At 34.4% G+C, this 22032-nt stretch overlaps 1 protein-coding gene across 2 annotated transcripts in view; it reads left to right on the top strand.

The window, feature by feature from the left end:
- LOC122712168 (protein TIS11) overlaps nt 1–11191 on the top strand; it is a 33021-nt gene extending 21830 nt beyond the window's left edge. The window contains exons 2-3 of one of the 2 annotated variants that reach the window (XM_043931583.1): nt 8610–9796; nt 10696–11191. In XM_043931583.1, coding sequence (XP_043787518.1) covers nt 8610–9755 — 1146 coding nt within the window. In that variant the 3' untranslated portion in view covers nt 9756–9796; nt 10696–11191. Of the gene's footprint in view, nt 1–8609 lie in introns of both variants that reach the window. The other variant, XM_043931582.1, reaches the window with a different exon arrangement.
- Nucleotides 11192–22032: the final 10841 nt, after the last annotated feature.

Below are 22032 nucleotides of genomic sequence, written 5' to 3'. Positions count from 1 at the left end.
AAAGAATATATATATCATTATTGGCAATAATCGTTTATTAATGCTAAATAGAAACTTTTGCTTCCCAATATTATTAATGATAAATTGATTGTAATATTATAAAACGACAAAGTTACGTACCGTTAAAGGTATTTTCACACAAGCCTGTTTTCACGAACACAACAACAACGTTATCTTCGGTCGAGAAGAAATACGTATATAATTTCATAAACGAGTATGCATACGATACGCGTTTGCAATTCAGCTGAATATTTCGCTACATATACCAACGCTCACAATGCTATCTTATTTTTTTATCGCGTTCACGTGACATTCGCGATGTCACGATATCGCAGCACGCCTGTGTATGGGCAATTGTAGAACATCGGACGTTACGTGTTAAAGTCTGTTGCTGAGGTCAATTTATCGTTAGGAAAAGTAGCGTATTGCAAATTCAAACAATAAGGTTAACAAGAGATCATGTGCTATTTATTTTTGCCTGCGTCTTAATATCAACGTTATGATTTGTTTCTCGTACGAGAACAAAGATTGTTTCTGTTCTATCCATCTTTTTTTTTTTTTTTTTTTTTTCGTATTTTTTACATATCGCATTATTATTATCAATATTTCGTATTTTCTTATCTGTAATCGTTTCGAACGTTTCTTACGAAAAAAAAAAAAATAATCCATTGCTATTCTTGCTTTCTTCTTCCCCCTCTCCCTCCACTTGCATTACGAATCTGAGAATGAGAAATTAATATAAATAAATTATTCGAGGTCGATGATACAATGATAATAACGTGACACACGTACATATCTATTTATTTCAAATTAAATATTACTTATCTCTAATACTTCATAATTAGCTTCTCATGGGAATTCTAACTCTGTGTGTATATATATGTATATATCCATCCGTACAATTGTTATAAGGACGAAAAGGTTAATTCTATTTATAATTCTTACATGTATAAAGGATATTTACAAACAAATTCAAAATTTCAATGAGAGACACTATATTCATCTTTTATTAATATCCGTGCTTCTCCAGTTATACAGAAACTATCCTCTAAATCAGTGTTTCTCAATCTTTTCTTTTCAGTTAGAGACGCTTGTCTTTTACGTATATCATGTATCGTAATGTTTTTATGTTCGACAAAATCGCAAAAAACGTTATTACCAACTGAAACAGCCCATAAAAACAGTCGAAATGGCGGGAAAAATATGTGCGATACGAGATAATAACCGTTGGTTAATTCAGCAACGTCAATAATATCGTCGAACATTGTTAATCAAGATTATTTTTGCCCTCTTCCAATCGACGGATTCGAGGCGAGATATAACCGACAATGGAGCGTATTTTGCGAATACCGTTTCAATCGCCTTTACGCCGGACAAACCGGATAATTAGGATAGTTAGAGTGAATCCCGACGATGCCTCGGTTACGTAAGAATGCGTGAAGCGCCGATTTCCATTCAACTGGCGCCACGTTGCTTCTTCGCTCTTGACTTCTTCGTTGCCCGCCATTGCCTTTTTCCTCTCGCTCCGCTTACTTTCACCTTTGACCTTCGAAATGAATCCATGGTCTTCGAGTTTGAACGTGTAATAGAATGACGAAGCCGTGAAACTTGTATCGATAGATCATCTATCCTTCTTTTATTTTTTCACTTCTGTTTTTTTTTTTTTTTTTTTTTTTCCCCCTCAAATGAAAATGGTTACGAGTTTTATATTTCGATAAGTAGAGGTTAAAGTAATTTCGCACAAAGAAGGTATACGGAGTAGTGAAATTATTTTATCGACCGAGTTGTCATTTATTATAATTTTGAGAAATTGATGAATCATTTTCTTTGAAAAGATATTTTGGTTAATCGTCGAGTATCGCTGAAATAATTTGACGATTTAATTTAACGTAATAGAATTTAAAATATAATGTATACAATAGATGTAAATGACACTTTTGAATATTATACAATGTATTACGTATATATTATGCTCAAATTCAACTTTCAAATTTATTTTATTATATGAAAATATTTTAAATTAATGCTTTAAAATAATATCGAATGAAAAGATTTTTCAAGAATCAAAGAAAATAAAATTCAATAATAGTTTTTTTAATAATTTTAAACGATTTTTAAATTATTTCTTAAAAAATAAAATACAAGAAACTTTTAAAAATGAGAACGTACTTTTTGTTCGTAAAATATATATTTTCACTGGATAGATTTTCCTAAAAGTGTAAAATGTATACGCTAATCGACAACCATTGAATAACAAATCGTAAAAAGCTGTTAAAATAGCTTATTACATTATGAGGATTAAGGATAAAGTACTTAATCTACGATTAGTTATCGCTAAAAAATAAAATATTATCAGTTATAATAACAATAACTGAATGGGATAAATTTTTAAATTTAAATTTTTTCGGAATTTCATATAATTTTATCGGTCCCCTGTTAAAATTACATAATGTTACCATAATGATTTATAATACAGCGAAATTTTCTCTTTGTGACAAGTATATTAAATACTTATATCGTATCGTTCTTATCCAACGTTATCGAATCCGAAATTTTATATAAACCATTTTTATACTTGTCAAAAAACTTGTTGAAACAAGTTCGATCGATATATCATATTACTTCAAATACATATGCAATAAATAACGTGCAATATATACAATATGTTACAATTAAAACATAAGTTTTGAAACACATTAGAGGTTTAATATTTTGAATTAATTCGTAGCGTGTAATTTAAATTTCATAGCATTAGAAAACAATCAAGTTCTTCTTTCATCACAATATACTTATACTGTATATACCGTGTGTTATTTTAGTCTGTTTCTTCGTCCAATTGGGAACAGTGAAACATCGTTGAGATTGAACGCGTTGATTAATCGTAACGAAGAATATATATTGCGTTGTACATTGGTGCAATGCAGGTTTCTGATGTCATGGGAACGTGGAATATTTAAATATCTGGATAAACGTTGTATGCAATTTATCACTCGTCGTGTATGCAATATTTATGACGTTGTGTTATTCTTTCATTCCTCACGACGATATTTCTATGTCTGTCATATGTTTATTTATTTTGCGGTCAAAATAGCAATACCTTTTCCTTAAAGTTAAGATAGAAAAATTCCATTATTCCTTTTCGATAATTTTCTTCGATGTTTTGAAAATATGATCAAGTTGAAACAAGGATCGTTTTATCCTGTTTACTTCTTCTTAAAGAAAATCTCTCGTTTTTTCTCTAATTTTTCTCCCATTCATTTGAAACAAGTTTTTTTTTATATTATATCGAAAAAGAAGTTTTTGTCCGCGGAAAATTTGAATCCAAAATTTGAATAAAAAAAAAAAAAGGAGAAAAATAAACGAATTCGTACAACTTGGAAAACTTAGAGTAACAAGTAATCGTCATATATTGCGTTGTTTCGTTGAAAACACGATAGTGTTGTATAGTCGTTCGGTCTTTTATCAATCTCATTACCTTATCTGATCACATCTGGTGAAACTTTTCCATATGCGTGGAATGGAAAATTGCGTAGATGCAAACAAAACCACAGTGTTTAAATTGATATAACTAATCATTTATTGTTATATTCTTAAAAAATCTATTAGCAATCTAATGTAATAACGAATGACGAAGCAATTCGATTTGCCGGGTAATTGTATTTTCAATACCGAAAGGGATAATATTGAAAAAAAAAAAACAAAAAGAAACTTTATCATTATGCAAGAAATTGATGTACAAATTAATAATAAAAACTTTTATTAATTAATGGTATCGGAGAAATGAAGTTCTTGTTTATTTTTAATTTTTTTTTTTAGATAGTATCTTTAATTTGATACGTTATCGAATTAATATTGTTTTGTTATTTTCAAAAGTTTACGCGTTATTAATATCTTTTCATTGTCTTTCTCGAAGAGATAAAGGTATTGACGAGGAATCGATATTTTTCGTAATATAAATTGTGACACGAGGCGATTAAAAAATTATGGAAGGATCACTGACTCAAATGACACGATGACTCATTGTTAACAAAGGTATCCGATAACTTTAAAAGCTATATACGATTCGTACATTCGATAAAAGCGTACGGATAAACGTTTATACATAACATATATACGTTTCTTCGATAACTGACCCACTTATGCTTCCTTTTTTCTTTTTTCCTATAACACTGAAATCGTAAAAATTTCATTCCACTTAGAACATTGATACTATAGATTGTGTACAAAATATGACATTCAATTATTAGAAATTGCTTCTAATTTGATTAAAACGTTATATAATTTAATATTATGTTGTGATAAACTGTATTGTTTTATTCGTTGAATTGAAAAAACAAATGTTTCCAAAGAATCGAGTATGTTTAGATTCGTATTAGCGAATGAAAAATGTGATATCGAATGATCATCATAGACCATTAATGTTGTTAATGAAATATATAAACAAGAGGTTCGTTTCAATTTACCTTTGTTCTTATCTCCTTTTTTACGAGTTCGTACAATAAATCGCGGTTCATAATTTCCTAATAAGGACACGCGCGTAAATCAATTTAATTAGAAATAGAATTAAAATTTTTTAATATTTGGCCAGTTTTTCGAAACAAACGTGACACTGTTCTTTTGGGGGGGAAAAGTGTAGCGTGGAATTTTCGATGGAGCATCTTTATCCCATTAAGGTTATGGAGTGGCAGTGGTGCTACACAAAGCTCGTTTTACGCGGTGTTCTGCGTAGGAAACGAATCGGCCAGATGAACGCGCGGCTGTGCCACGCCAGACTCCCGTTCGACCGTCGTCGTCGAATCGAGTGAATGAAAAGTGGTATGCCTATTTTCAGCCTGTTTCGTGGAAACTCTCTCGACGACTGTTACACACCAGAGAGCAGCGATTAAGCTCTGTGCACACGATGCACTTGTTCCCGAGAGTACGCGAGAGGTTGGCGTGAATCATCCACGGTGAGACGACGAAATCCGTTTTCTTTCATCGAGTATGGCGTCGTCGACCTCGACCAGCAGCCATTCGAGAGAAATTTCTCGAGAAGAATGTACTTTTTTGCGACTACGACCTTTTTCCATCGTTTTTCCATCCTCGACACGTAACTCTTTCCTCGGAAGGAGGCCTGCTGCCTTGCAGTTTCTTCCACTGATGCAAGAGATCGATCGTTTCTTTCTTTCTTTCTTTCTTTCTTTCTTTCTTTCTTTCTTTCTTTCTTTCTTTCTTTCTTTCGATGGATCTGCTAACTCATCCCAGAGAATTTCTTTCGGAGGCGAAAATTTGTGGAATCGATGAAGAAAAGAAGATTATTCACGATGGTTCCACGATTTCGTGTCGAGGAATTTTAATTTTAAAAGAGGTTCGCGGAAAGGGCAGATGGTGAATCAGAATGGCTCGGTTAATAAGGAAGAAATTCGTTTATGAAGGAAGAAAATTTTTATTCGTTCTTCGTTGAAAGAATTCTCATTGTTTAAACTGTGTTGTATAGTAGCGAATTCTTTCATTGTTCGAACGAGATATCACAGACTGTGTGAAGAATCGATAACGATTTCTAAATTGTGTTGTGAAATTATTTTACGAACGATGCTAATAATAGATATATTTATGAACGAAATTCGAATGTTTTTCTTACACGAGTTTAACTCGATAAAGCAATGCTTGGTAACATTAACATACTAGTAACATATATCACAGGACTCGTGCAGTATACACTGTGAACACACGTGCTCGTGGAAATTTCCAGACGAAGTGAAACAACGATCGCGCAAGGATCTACGGATAACTACGATGGAGAAGAATCGATCGATCGATCTTTGGATTCTTTGACAAAGATCGACGAAGAACGAGTTTTTGATTTTCGTTTCGAGGATAAATTCGGTTCGAATTTTCCTTTTCAATTCACGTTGCTTTAAATATATATTGTTATTTAAAATTTTCTTTCAAACGGTATTCCGTCGATCGTGAATCACGATCTCGATTTTCCATTTACACACTCGTATGTACGATTTCGAAATTAATTATTATAGGATTGCTACATTCCATGATTCAACTGCACAACTGTGTTTCGACACCGACATCGTTGTTCCTGCTTTTGTCGAATACTTTATTGCACAATTCGGAACTCGTTATATCGTAGATAAAAATAAACATATTAACGAGACGGATAATTTAAATTGATTTCAGGGTTATTGTTTATTACACGTACGTGCAACTACAATAATGTTTACCCTCAAAGGTACGAGCGTGCACGTGATTAAAGACTGTAAATTACCATAATAAGCCATTTAACTCTAGCCGGCTTACGGTTTTTATTCTCTTTAATGTAAACCGAGAACATTTCGATCGATTACATTGATTGAAAACTCGTCGTCCTCGATACGATAATACACTTTCAGCACGTTAATTTAACCGTCCTCTAAATTATTGTAATTAACCGTTTCGATTAATATCGGTCCCGAGCCTTTTCTTCTCTTCTTCTTTTATCTTGTTTTGACAAAAATTTTGACAATCTAATGGAGATGAAAAAAAAAAAAAGGAAAAAAGAATTTGCTCCATTGGCACTAAAAACTATCGGTATGACGATTGGTCTTAGTCATATAAGAGTCGGTTCACCTTGGCAAATGTCAATTCTAATATAAATTGAAATATGATAATTGATTCCGTGATAAACGGTTTACTTCTTTTGCGAAGGAAAAAAAAAAAAATATATGAGAATATTTTTCTTTAAAGTTGAAAAAATCATCCGAACGATCTTTATTATTATAATAAATAACGTTTCCTTTCACAAAATATTTTTTGTGAAAGCTCGAAATCGACGATACCTATCTACTAGCAACGATAATATTTAACCGATCCTCGGGAAGTAGCGCTTAATGGAGAGCTAGATAAAGATTGACGGGAATTGTAGTAAATACCAAAGATGGAGGGTTCGTTTTTATGGTTTAGAAAGGTTCTCCAACCTTGGTAAATTTTCTCTATCTAAGATTTCTTGGGTCTTTCTTGTTCCAGGGTCTCGTAAAATCCGATTGTTTCCAAAGGGGCAGTCTCTCTCTCTCTCTCTCTCTCTCTCTCTCTCTCTCTCTCTCTCTCTCTCTCTCTCCCTCCTCCTCTTCACGCGAGTTTATTCTCAGATTTTTCTCAGGTAGATTCTCGAACAAATTTTGGTCTTTCCTCTTCGAAAAAAAGATCTTTCGAACCTTTGTCTCTTCTCGTATACCTGGATCCTCTTTCTATAATTTTTAAACTTGTCATCGATCGATTTTAGCTCTCTCTCTCTCTCTCGATTTAAAAGCAATTAACGATAACGATGTTTTTTTCGTATCGTCATCGAAGACAGAAAAATCGCAACCGATGGAAAAAAGGATAAATTAATCGTTTGGAATCGAGTTTATCAATACGTGCTATATAATTTCATTATTCGAATAGAAATTCACGCTTACGTGAACAGATTTTCCATTAAATTTTTAAATCATTCAATCGGCAAGAATATACGCACATTTATATATATATATATATTATATATATATTACTTGGTATCGAACTTTCACATTTAGCCTGTGATAAGCGAGCAATTGAAATATCGAAAAGGAGATTTATTTTTGTAACGTATTTTTCACAACACGGAATTACTCAATTCCGTTTTTTCTATTTGCGCGCAAAATCGCCAACAGCTCGCCGCAAAACGCCGTAAAATTGAAGTCGATAACGAAGCGTTTCATCGGGACGTTCGAAATCCTCTAACGTTCGAATAAAGCAATTGTGCACGCCGTTTCCTGTATTCCTTGATTGGACAATCTATTAGAAATAAATGATCGTTGTTGGTCAAGGGTTCGCGTCCAAGCGGTTATATCGCGTTGCGTAAGCCATCATCGGTATCGTAATATCTGCGATGGAGTTTCGGTTAAATGACGCGTATTGTGTTCCTCCATTCGTCGGAATTACCACAATCGTATCGGCGATCCACCGTAATCCGCCTTCGCCTTTATAATTATCTCGACGACAAACCGTTTAAATCTGTTATACACGCTTGGTATTATTTCGTTACGTCACACACGAACAAGCTCTATCCGCGTTAAAAATATCGATTCCTGTTGCTGCTGTCTCTTCTCCTCGATTCCTCGAAACGTAGATTCATTTTCTCGACGCTACTCGCCAAGGGATAAATAAGACCAGCCTCTCTCTCTCTCTCTCTCTTTGTCTCTCGAAAGAAACATGCGAAGAGAAAAATTAATGTTCCTTTGGAAATATTTAAGTTCTAGGCTAAAATCGGGCTAAATTTCGAAGGTTGACGATATTTCGCAATTTCGACGAAAATTTTATTGTGCACGTTTCGTAGATTTTTCGCACGTGTTTCTTTTAATCTGGCGGACGAATTCCGTTTTTTATCCGCATAATTCGATTCTTAATCGATTTGACCTCGATGTCTGGTGATTTTTATTACGATACATCGGATGTAAGGACGAAAATTACGCGGAATAGAGTAGTTGTCGGGGAGAGAAAAGAAAAGAAAAAGAAGGCGAAAAGAGCGAGGGGGACGACGAGGGAGGGAGATGTAGGATTAGGTATTGACGTAGAGACAAGGAAGAGTGGTGAAAAATATAGTTTGGATCGGTGTGTTACAGAACGCATCTGCGAAGGCGAAGGAGGCGACATCGGGATCCGCGACAAACACCTCGAGCAACGGTTCGAGCGGGAACAATGGGGGACACACGCCACTTCGTCGCTACACCTCCCTGGTAACAACCCTGATCGAGCAACACCGTAAACTGGATCGCAGCGCGAGCGAGCCGACCTCCCGGTACAAGACCGAGTTGTGCAGGCCATTCGAGGAAAGCGGCACCTGCAAATATGGCGACAAGTGTCAGTTCGCTCACGGGTACAGCGAGTTGCGCAACCTCGCCCGCCACCCGAAATACAAGACCGAGCTGTGCCGCACGTTTCACACGATCGGTTTCTGCCCGTACGGGCCCCGTTGCCACTTCATCCACAACTTCGAGGAGGCTCGGATCCACAATCAAAAAGTGAGCGCCCAGCTGGGATCCACCCAGCCCAACATAATAAGCCTAAACCCATTGTTGAGCGCGGCGGCGGCCGCGGCCGTGGCCGCCGGCGGAAACGGGTGCAACGGATCCAACGTGAATTCGAGCAGCAACGTGTCGTTGCTCGAGCAGATCGTCGCCTCTCCCCAAGTGACGGCGATCGCTGCCGCGGCCACCACCCCCAACCTCATGAGGACCAACTCGTTGAGCTTGTGCAACTCGAGCAACGTGTACAACCCACCGCCATTGTTCAGAACCAACTCGTTGAGCTTGACGACCAGCCAACACCACCACCACCACCACCACCATCACCACCATCATCAGACCGGTTCCACGAGCGCGAGCTCGGTGATCGGCGCCACCAGGCCCAAGCCGTTGAATCTCAGCCCGACCTTCTCGCTAGGCAGCACCGGGGACTCGATTTCACCGTCGTCCAGCCTCAGTCAGTCGCCCACCAACTCGATGGCGAGTTTCTTCAGCGACGACTGTAATCAACAACCGTCCGTCACCAGCCTGCCCACCACGCCGTTCAGCTTTGGCCAGGATTTCGGCCTTCTCGCGACCAGGCAAAGCCCCAGCCCGCGAACCAACAGCGTTTGCAGTCCTTTGGGGTCGGACGAGCTCGCGCCGAGGACGCCGTCCCCGTTGTCGCCCAACGCCGAGTCCAGGCTCCCCGTCTTCAACAGGATCAGCAGCACTCTCGCCGACTTCGACAATCTTAAGATCTAAGGGAGCTCTCCTTTCCGACTCCTGGGTCCTTCCACTCTTTGGTATTTTATTCTTTTTGTTTTCTTCTTCTTCTTCTTCTTCTTCTTCTTTTTCTTTTTCTTTTTTTCTTCTGCTATTACTACTACTATTTCTTCTTCTTCTTTCTTTTTTTCTTTCTTTCCTCGCAATCTTTTGTAAGAGATGTATCCGCGTACGAGGATGTTTCGAACAACACGTGCGAAGGAAGAACAAGAGAGAGGACAAACAAAGAGCGTTGGACCCAAAAATATATATTACTCTAATTTAATAATATCGATGGAAAAGACAGGAGAATGTGTTTAAGGGAGAGGGACACGGACTCTTCCACCGATTTGAAGAGGTTTTTTTTTTCTTTCTTCGTCTTCTTCTTCTTCTTCTTTTTATTCTTTTTACACGCGCGCGCGCGCGTATATACACACACACATACACACACAAATATATATATATATATTTTTTTTTAACATTTAAACTGCATTTCTCGCGTTAGACGGATCCTTCCTCTCCGTCAGCTTCTTATTTAAGCGTTTCTTTTCTGTTCGTAGGACACGTTAGGCATCTTACTCTCGTTCTTTAAAAACGATCATCTCTTCCTTTTTTTTATCATAATCGTCACGATTATATTATTATATTATTATATATATATATATTATTATTATTATTATTATCGCTACAATTTAATATTAATTATTAACGTTATCATTAATATCACTACATCGATATTGAATATCGTTATTATTAATCTTAACCGTATTCATAGCGTCAGTCATTTTCTGACCAACGGAGCCGTTTTCTTCTTCATTTTTTTTTCTCCCCCCCCCTCCCATTATCATCGTCATCATTATCATCATCGTCATCGTCTCATCGCCATCATTGTCATCGTTATCGTCATCGTCATCTTCTTTTTATTTTCTTCTATTTTAAGTTTAACGCTCGTTTAACGGAAAGGACGAGATGATATCAGCCCGGATGTCTCGACCTGCTCGTGGGAATCCTTGATATATACGCGATTCAACCAGAAGGAGAAAGGGGAAAAATACGGGGAAAAGGGGGGAAAATAAAAAAAAAAAGACGTAAAAAGAAAAAAAGGAAAAAAAAAAAATGATTTTAAGATCCGAAATATCGTGTATAAAATAATATATCGTATATGTAGTGGAAACGATATTCAGAAACGACAAGGCGAATGGAAACAGGTCGGAACGAGAGGGACGAGTCCAAGCCTCTACCGAATTGTGTGTGACTTCCTTCGAGAAAGTTGTTCTTTGATCTCTCTTGGACCCATAACCCCGTGATCTCGTCTCGTTTCCATCGTCGTCCATCCGCTTTGTCCGTTCGCTCTTCCATTTTGTCTCCTACTCGTGTACACAAGGATACTCACGGGAACGAAGCGTTTTTTTTTTTTTTTTTTTTTTTTTTTTTTTTAATTTTGGTTAGGGGGCTGGTTTAACGTTGCAATATTCAAAATTTTTTTTTTTTTATTTTTTTTTTTTTTTTTTTTTTTTTTTTTAACTTCTTCTTTCGTTTTATCTTCTTTGTAATAATGTTCGCGTTTTTTCCCTCCGGGATTATTCCCCCCTCCCCCTCTCCTTCATATTGCGAAAGGACGAGGGAGGGGAAAGTTGTATTTCGAGAGTGAAAGGGAGACGAGAGCAAGACGCATGCGAGAGAGAGAGAGAGAGAGAGAGAAAGAGCGGAAAGCAAGGCGGATCGAGAGGAAGAGAGAAAGAAAAATAGAAAGAGTCACAGGCATATATATAACGTATATGTATATTTATACAGAGAAACGAGTTTTCGTCGCGTTGGTATTGGATCAAGTGACGAAACGCGCGAAACGGATCAAAGATCATGCTATGCAGATTAAGTGGCTTAAGAACTTCGATTGTCTTCCAATGTTAGAACGAGTAAGAGATTCGTTTGCGTGTTCGTGCGTGTATGCGTGTTCCGTTTGTGCGTACGTTTGTGTAACTTGGACACAGAGCGAAAGAGGAGGGAGTGGGATCGGATGGTGAGAGCAACGATGGGACGAGCAAAAGGAAAGATAATGAGAGAAAGTGATGCGTTTGTATGTGTTACGTATGTGTGTATGTGGAAATTACGTGTCGGGAGACGAACGTGTCCATGGGATGAACGAAAGTGCAGTTTAAAGAATAAGTTACGCGATATTGGATATTTTTGTAGGAGGAGGAGTTTTCGTCAGGGCTTTCGATCGTCGCGAGGCGAACTTTTGTTAAAGACGATGAGAAAAAAAAGAAAAGAGAGATAGAAAGAGAGATTTGCCTTCAGAATTCGTTCGTTTATTTTTTACTTCGAGACTTTTATTCTCGATTTACTTTTCTGATTTTCTGATTTATCGGACTGAAGAGAATCTTATCGGATTTATCGTAGTTTGATATTGAATATTTCGATTTTTTTTTTTTTTTTTTTTTTACCATTCGCTTTTATCCGTTCTCTTCTACGTTTTCGTTTAATCGATTTGGTCGAAAGTGTGAGGTAGAGAAAATGGAGAAAAGTGGTATTTCTTCTATTCATTTTTATCGAAAGATGATAGGACAGTCGAATTAATCGGGGGTAAGAAATTCTAACGACAACGTCCAGAGAACCAACTTTTCCCCACGAGTTATCTTGTCCAACAGAAAGCAAATCTCTGTAAGAAAATTTGATTATTTATCGTAGTTTTAACGACTTCAATAGCAATCGAAATAATTTTATGTTAGAGAATATCGATGTTAGCTTCCTTAATGGTGCCTTAAATGCGTGCCTCGTCGATAAATAAATGAACGATGAACGAGTATTTGATTTAAAAAAAAAAAAAAAAAAAAAAAAAAAATAAAAAAAAAAAAAAAAAAAAAAAAGAAAAAAAAAAGAAAAAAGAAAAAAAAAAGAAAAAATAATAATAATTGGAGTGTGATAGAAAGAGAGAGTGAGTGGGAGAGAATGAAAGAGATATCATCAATTTCGTGGTATATATATATATACATATATATTTACATTGTTCTTTCCCGTAAAAAAAATGTGATATGTAACTATTGCAATAGAAATATTAACTATTATTAAAGAAAAGAAATCTATTATAGAGAGAGTGCGAGTCAGGGAGAGACAGATATATCGAGCGAAAGTGAGAGTATGGTTAGAGGAATGAGGCGGCGTAATTTCGAGAGTGCTTCCATCTAGCGGGGGAAAAAAAATTATTTTTCGTATCTCGAAGACATTCGAAGGAAATGAAACTGTTGCACCAATCAATTCTTAATTTTTGGTGTATATTGAATATATATAGATATATATTTATTAGTTTTATTATTTTTCTCTTCTTTTTTTTTTTTAAAAATATGAATTCGATGGGATCTTTGAGATTTTAATATATCGAATCGATCTTTCTGGCGAAAAAAAATATTTATTTCCGCCGCGCGTCGCTTCAAACCGAGAATGTCGAGAGAGAGAGAGAGAGAGAGAGAGAGAGAGAGAGAGAGAGACAAAACGAGACAAAAAAGAAAGTGCCTAAATGACGTAGTTTTTGAAAATCGAATACATCTTGTATATATGCACATCATACACTCTTATGCTAAAACAAAATATGTTTTCATTTAATTTATACTTGAAACAAATATTATTATAGATTTAGTTTATTATTATTATTATTATATTATTAATATAATTATTTTTATTAATAATTATTAATTATTAACTATATTATTTTATATTATATTATATTATATTATTATTATTATTATTATTATTATTATTATTATTATTATTATTATGTATTCATAGCATTGTACGCCTCGATCGCATATGAAGTAGGTGATCATTTACTTCGACGAACAGTACGGCACATCCATTTAATATTATCTTCATTATATTATTTATCTGGCTGATCGTTTCTTTTTTTCTTTTTATTATTATTATTATTATTATTATTATTATTATTATTATTATTATTATTATTTTATTATTATTATTTTATTATTATTATTATTATATTATTATATTATTATATTATTATTATTAATATTATTATTTTTTTTTGTTTCTTTTGCCTTTTTGTAAAACGATGCAATCAATTGCTAGTGCAGTCGGTTGCTTCGATGATCGTCGTTCAAAACTCCGAACTAAAGTCAATTAATGCCGTGTCTTATCTAATATATATATATATATATCGTCGCAAATTATCGTGGCCCTATATATACATTATATTATGCTATTATTATTAATATTATTACTATTGCTATTACTATTACTTTTGCTATTACTTTATATCATTATTACCATTGCTGCTACCACTATCTATTATCGCACTAGTGTTAATCCAGCATTACCGTCATAAATATTCACCATTATTGTCATCGATCATATCTCCGTTTATTATCATGATTCTGTGTCGAGAAACGCGAAGGTTCTATCCCTTAAATCCCTTACATTTTCGAACTCGCGACGAGTTCAACTTTTGTACATCTATTATTTAATGAATGCATTATTTAATTCCTTGCCATAACACACGCAATCTTCCGTTTCTCTCGTGCCCCTGCGAAACGACACGCGCGCTCGCATAGTCCCTTCGTTGCCAGTGACCAGCCATATTCTCACAGAGTTTCGTTTCTCTCTTTTGATCTCTTTAGATGATGAAAATTCAGAAAATTATATAATAGATTTAGATAAAAATTTAAAAGTTTGAAAAATTGTAAAGAAAACGTGTAAAGAAGAGGATAATTTTTCCATAAATTGGAATTATTCTCTTCGCCATATATTCTCGTTCAGTTCGCGCATCATCATTCGCTTGTGCTCGTTGTCAGAACTGAACTCTTCGCGCACAATTTATTCGCACGACGCGAAATGAGACGATCAATCTCGAAGCGAGTGGACGTTTTTTAGCTGGTTCTGCGTTACGGTAACCAGGAAAGGGATAACGTAGCAGGGAGAGCCATCTATAGAGGGGGCGAGTGTATAGAGAGAAAAGAACGCGTTTACCAGACGCGGAGAGTGAAAGTTCCTTCGAGTTTCTTCGTCGCTCGGAACGAGAGATAAAAAGATGCGTAGGCACACATGGTGGCACTGGTGGAGGGGAGGGGCTATGGAGGCCTATGTTCCACGCGCGTTCTCCAAAACGAAACCAAGCGTTATACACACCACCGTGTTAATACACGTACAAGTTCACGTTTGTCTCTAGCGGCAAAACGGGAAGAGGCACGACGAACTGTCGAGTTCTCTCCTCGTGTCGCGAGATATCCGCGATTATACTCGCACGACGATGAAAGAAGTAGCGACGGCACATCTTTTCAAAAGCGTCTCGCGATGCCACCGAGTCTCTTTTCGTCGTGTTCTCTGCCATCTTTATTATTATATCGTTATTTATATATTATCACCATTCTTTTCCCGCCTATTTTTGTTTTCGTAGAAAAGTGGCCGAATTTCTATGCCAAGATTTCTTTCTCTTTTCAATTTTTTCTTCTTCTTTTTCATAAGTTAAATCGTTGTGATTTTGTTCGATCTCTTGAGAGATAAATTTATTTATTTATTTTTTTTCTTTCTTTTTTTTAGTTTTGTATAATCATTTTATAGCCGATCGTGAGTTTTGAGTACGAAGAAATATTTATGCAACGTAATTTTTATTGTAGTTTTGAAATTGTGTTTACAAGAGAACTTTAAAACGTTAGAGAATTTAATGCGAATTGACAGCATATAAATATTTCTTGATCGAACGTTTTTTTTCGAATATATAAACAATTTTTATTTTTTTTTTTATAATTTAAAGATTGTTTTATAAAATTATTCTATTGATAAAAATTGCTGAAAAATTTATGAAATGTAAAATTTTAAAAAAAAAGTTGGTCGTTTTTAGAAAAAGTTAAAGATAAAGAAACTTTTTTGTTTAAACATTTCTTAAATTTTACATTTTTTTTTTCACAGAATCTTAATACCAACAAGAAATATATTTTTATGTTAAGGATGAAAACGTACTCAATTTGCACGTTAATTTCTGTATTTATTTTTATTTTCATATTCCACAACTTAAAAATAATTGTATTCGATAATCCTCGAGAAGACAATCGACAATGATTTATGAAGAAATTCACAGAATTGAAGAATATATATATATATTAGAATATTTAATTTATTTATGAACTTATAGAAATAGATCGATTTCATTTGCACGAAGGCAACGTAATTGTGTACTTTGCATACGTGCTATTTATCAACCATTTTTTTCTTCATTTTTCGTTCCAAATCATTTTTTGTTTTCTCTTTCTTTCTTTCTTTCTTCCATGGAACGAAACAAGTTTCCTACTAACTCGTACATAGGAAGGAACACTCTTCGAACACAATTCGAACACAATCTTCATCCAAACACGCTTCTTTGAATTCATCCTTACCGTGTATTCGCACGTTTCTTCTTTTATTTACATTTTACACTTACAAACTTAGCTGTAAATATCGAGTTTAAACGAGCACGAATGAGCACAAGAAAGAAAGGGAGTTTTTTTAGTTGATTAGTGCAATTAATATTGTTATACCTATTTATTCGAATCATTTTACAGACAGATTCTTCAGACGTAGACACAAACACACGTGTACCTTAGTAGTTCTCTCACATTTTTCGTTTCCTTTTTTTATCAAAGAAGCGTGTTGTACAATTCTTCCAAGAATTCACAGTTTTTTTTTCTTTTTTTCTATTCCTTCCTTCGTATACAAATATTTATCTATCCCTATTTTGTCACTCGTATGTGCAAGCAAAATATAAAAAAAAGCAATCTCCTGTTTGATCGAGATATAATGATGAAGCGGCATTAGCGAGACTCGGTCGCGGTAGCGAAACGACGCTAATTTTTCGTACCCTCCTGTTATAGACTTGACAACTTATATATATATACATATATATATATATATATTAAAATATAATATTAATAATAAAATAATATACTTTACGTTACGTCTTTTTTTTAATTTAATATATTTATTTTTTTTCAATCAAGTATTTATATATTTATACAATATTTTATACAACGTTCTTCACAGATACACGCTATATATATAAATATATATATTATAATATAAATATGTATGTACGTAACAAGACGCGTTACGGCGAATATTGTAATGTGACAGGTCGATCTCTTGGCTCTCAGAGGAAAACCGGATACGATCACTCTAGCAAACCCTTAAGATCCTTTATCTCTTATAACTATTATTATTAATATTAATATTATTATATTATTATTATTTTTTTTTTTTTTTTATCATATATTTTCTTCCATTTCTCCGAGACCAGCCTAAGAAACGTATTTCTCTCCCCTTCCCCCACCTTTCCTCTTTTTTTTTTTCTTGCCCCGTGGGGACGTTACCTAATTCCTGACTACGGGATTAGGTGTGCCGAACCAACCAGGGTGTGCAAATCCCATCAAAAAATACAAAAAGAAAAAAATGGAAAAAAAGAAAAAAAGAATTAATTAACGACGAAAGTGTGTATACTTAATTTCTCCTTGTGATACATACGAGCATCGATTTTCGAGATCGATGGTCGTTCGAGAAAAAATATTTTGCGCGGGAGATATATTATTATGTATCATGTTCGACGAAAGCGAGAGAGCGAGAGAGAGAGAGAGAGAGAGAGAGAGAGAGAAAGTGTGAGCACGCGCGCGCGAGAGAGAGAGAGAGAGACAATTAGCGATACGTACTAAGAGAGAACGAAATGCGATTTTTGGGAGCCAATTGATAGGCTGGCGGAAGTCGTTCGGACCGGACATACGTTATCGCGTATACGCTCCATCAGAGATTCGCCGTGAAATCTTCCTTTCGTCGCGTTCGTCGGCCATGTTCGTCGGCCATCTTTTTCCGCTGGTCGACAACTCGAACAACAAACATATACAAATTTATTTTAACTCGATCGTCGATTTCGATATTTTTCCAATTATTTCGAGCCAGATTTCACGGGGATGATCCAAGGTTGTTTTTGTTTTTCTTTTTTTTTCTTTTTTCCTGTCCTCCCCTCCCCTCCCCCTCCCTCCCCCCCCCCCCCCCTCCCTCCCCTCCTCACTTTTTTTCGTTTCGACGAGAGAGCGTTGGTCGCGACACAAAAAACGTGGTACACAGCTCGAACGACTTCGGTCTAATCCACAATGGGACCACAAAGGTGATAAATGCACATAGAGTTTCGTTGATTAGAGGAATGGCGAGCCTTGAAAAATAAAGAAAAAGGAAAATATGGGTCATCGGTTACGAGGAACGATGTTCATGTTTCGATTGGAGGACAACGAGAATTTTTATCCGGGATTTTTCTGCTCGTGAGGTTAAAAAAAAAAAAAAAAAAATATTTTGTTCGATTGATGAATGCACGATTGATTTTTTTTCGATTTCTATGATTTTTGTTTTTTCCATCCTTCCTTCCTGTTTATCGCTCCTCCATGCGGAATGTGAACGTCGATCTGCGCGAGACGACCCCTTTTTTTTTTTGTTTCATTTACCGAGAAAACACACGAATGAAGAAAATTAGTAGTTTGATAAGTATTGCCAACAATACACTATCTATTTAATACATTTTATTATTACAAAATAATGGAGTTTGTGTAATGATTTATTCCCTTGTACCGTCTCCATTCCTGTTCCTAAATTCTCCTCTCTTGATTTTCTTAATAAATGAAGATGAAAAAAAAAAAAGGTTACTTCGACGTATAGGTCTAGAAAAAAACATTAAGCCAAAATGTCAGTCACACTTCGTGAGAAGAGTTCATAGAGTGGAAGATTGGAAAGCTGAAATGACTGAATAAACAACGTTATAACAGAGAATGAAACATAGAATAGAATTTTTTTTTTCTTTTTAGAGTATATTTAAAAAATGAGAAATATAAGTTTCATATTTAAAATTTTATTACTACATATATTATATAACTATCATAAAGCAATTTCTTTATTACAGTCTCTATTATTTTCAATATTCCTAATTAAGTCTTTAAAAATAAGTTGTATTATAATGCGCAATAAAATTGCATAGAATGCAATTGAGTTGTAGCCAAAGTATTACCTCACAATCGGTTGGTCGAGACTTAAAAAATGCAGGAAATTTGCACTTCCTCCATTAGGAAATTTTTTTTTTAGCATAATGACATCCTGTTATACGCATAATTAAAAAGTACGTATATCTCGATCCACAACACGATTCAAACATTAGCAAAACTTGTTGTTATTGTTTTCTTTTATTGGTATCACCTCTTGATTCGTAATTTAATTTAATTTAATGGAGTATTTAATTTGATTGGCGGCTATTTTGATACACATGAAAAGATAGAAAGAACGATAATTTGAATAAATAGCGTACATGTATTTATTGTATACGTGATAACTTGGATAACTCGAATACTGCTTCGATCGAAGAATAAAATTTTCTCACGATACGAAATAAATATTTATACACGTATTGTTATATCATAAGAAAAATGTTTGCATTTTAAAGAGCTAACGCGTAAAAGACGTGTTAAGTGTTAACACGAAGATTATTTTTCCTAGTTTTTTCTTGCTACGTTTGCTCGAAAAGATCAGATATTACTTTGTTAAATATAAAAACGGGATAAAAATTTTGCAATTTGCTTGTAATATTAAAAATTTTATTATTAATCATAATAAAAAATATTGTCACGTCATCATATTTCTATCATATATAATTTTCTGGGAAAAATATTATAGAAATAATTAGAATCGCACAATTATCATTTGAAGAAGAAGGTTACGTAAATGTTAGGATAGTTGAACCTTTTATGTACGTGTGAGTTTCGTGACCTTCGAAGCTGGTGATTTTTTTATTAGAAGATGAAACAAGAAGAGGTGAAAAAATGTTTTAATACGCATTAGAAATAAACCATATAATACGCTTAGCTCGAATAAAGAGAAAAAATATTTGTGCAAGAGCTTAGAGAAAGAAAAAAATAAAGATAATAATAGGTAACATTCTGTGTACGATAGGTATCCATTATGCAAATACGACGATATTTGTTTTGCCGCGTAAAGAAGATCTTAATCCTTGGTTATTTCACCAAAATAGATTATCGCAAAGTATTCGATTCGTAAGCTAATTTTTGTGCTTTTTAAAAAAATCGAAAATTTTCAGCTATTCTCTAACAAAGTGTGATCTAGGAAATCAGTTCATCTAGGAAAATATAAATACAAAAATGTTTCGATTAATTAACTGTACTTCCTTTCGAAAAGATCGAGAAAAAATAAGAAAAATACGATTTCATGGAATATGAATTTGATTTATAAATCAAATATTATGCAAATCTGTGACGGATTTTTTCACTTTGTACCGCGATACCGCAGATTTATCGATCATTCACGTAAACTTAATCTCCTGTAGCAAACGACACGGTTCCTCAAATATCTGCCGGCATCTAGTCTTATCTCGTTTCGCAACTTTCTGTCACGGTAAAAATCACGAACCACCACCTCGTCGTCGTCGTCATCGTCATCGCCGGTGAACGAAAACGAAAGGGAGGAAAGGGGGGCAAGCAGAGGAATGCAGTCCTCGACAGAGTTTATTACAAAGGTATGATATCGCGGCGAAACGAAACCATTGCTCTCGTTCGAGTTCCGTTTCGCTGCCAATCTTATCGGTTCTCGCACAAGGCTGGCCCAATCGGTCGATGAACACAGCCATCGATGCCTGCTTACCGACGTTCTTCACTCTCTTAATTATTATATATATATATATATATTTTTTTAAATTTCGTGTCCATTAAACTGGCTTGCTGTTTCTTGAATTCTTGAATGAACGGAACAAAATCATTAAAATATATATCTTAGAAAATAATTTGTCTATAATTATAAACAGATCACATATGTAATCGTATACGTAATTTTTGAATATTGAAACGTCTGTATCGTTTTATATCTCTTATTCACGATGCATTTTCATAAAAAGTACAAATCGATACAACGATAAATAGATAATCTGCTTATTTTTCCACGCTTGATCACGCCATTGGGGAACATTATATTTTTTAAAATTCTTATTTGATGCAAAATATTTTTATCAACGATATCTTTTTAATTGAATTGCAAATCAAGAAACATTAAACGATCGAGACAAGAAGTAAATATATTATTTATCTCGTTCGAAACATCTTCTTTTCTTTTTCAACTATTGCGCAATGTGATTTATTGTTTTAAAAAATGATTTCTGCTCTTATATAATTATCGATAATGAAATTATGAATATTTGAAGTTTTGAAGAATTATTTTTTTACGACGTTATTATATTATTATATATATTTTGGAGATTATAAAACATTGAAATTATTTATCGTATCTTCCTATCAGGATCGAAAAATTTATCGTCAAAGTTTATATATACGATATATAAATTTAAAATCCGATTTATTGTTATTATTATTACGAATAAAAATTTTGAACAGATGATGAACACAGATAACATGAATGAGAGAATCAATTACAATATTGAACGTGACATACGTGATTAAATGATTAAATCCTGAATTGGTAATAAATAATAACTTTGCCAATAACTTTTACGGATTATGAGATAAATAAGAAATGAACGATAAAGTATCATAATTTTATTTATACCATAGTTTGATGCATTCTTAACGAGTTATTATGTCAATGATTCGTAGCAGTCAACGGGTTATCCTCGATCGTATCAAGTCCTTGTTCACCGTCCCTGACCGTTCCGGTCTCGTTGTTTCTCTCTTGGTGACGATTATGCGCAGGGTACAATTTAATTCGTGGTCTTATCGCGTATGATCGCGTAATTTTTTTCCTTCCTTCGTCGATTAATCGGTGCCTCATAAATATTCAGGGGAAAAAAATGTGCCAACAGTTAAAAGGAAAAATAAAACGTGGAAAACGCGATATATTATTTTTTCGGATTTATAAAATTAACGCGCATTTACGATTTCAAACCGGAAATATAATTTCCTTTTATTCCTTATAATTTCTAAGAAATAATCTTGCAACAAATTTTTATAGAAATTGTTTCTCTCGATATTTATCTCGTGTAACAATATTTATTAAAATATAACAAAATAATAATAAATTTTCATTTTATGTTGTATTAACACTTTACGTATATTCACGGATCTTTTTCCTTCTTTTCTTGATTTACGAGATGGATAAAATGATAAATGGACGATCGCAATTCATTCCACGAATATTATTGCCACGTTATTTCTTCGAATAACGCGAGATTGCATTGTTGCAATTACTAATGTAAAATAAGCAGAAAATGTAGAATCAAGGTTTTTTTATCTTAAAAGCTTGACTC

This window comes from Apis laboriosa, unplaced genomic scaffold (genome assembly GCF_014066325.1).
Source record: "Apis laboriosa isolate Shangri-la unplaced genomic scaffold, ASM1406632v1 scaffold19_cov150, whole genome shotgun sequence".
In the NCBI taxonomy this organism is placed as follows: domain Eukaryota; kingdom Metazoa; phylum Arthropoda; class Insecta; order Hymenoptera; family Apidae; genus Apis; species Apis laboriosa.
The sequence above is the reverse complement of the archived record's forward strand: the minus strand, read 5'-3'. Positions and strand labels throughout refer to the sequence as shown.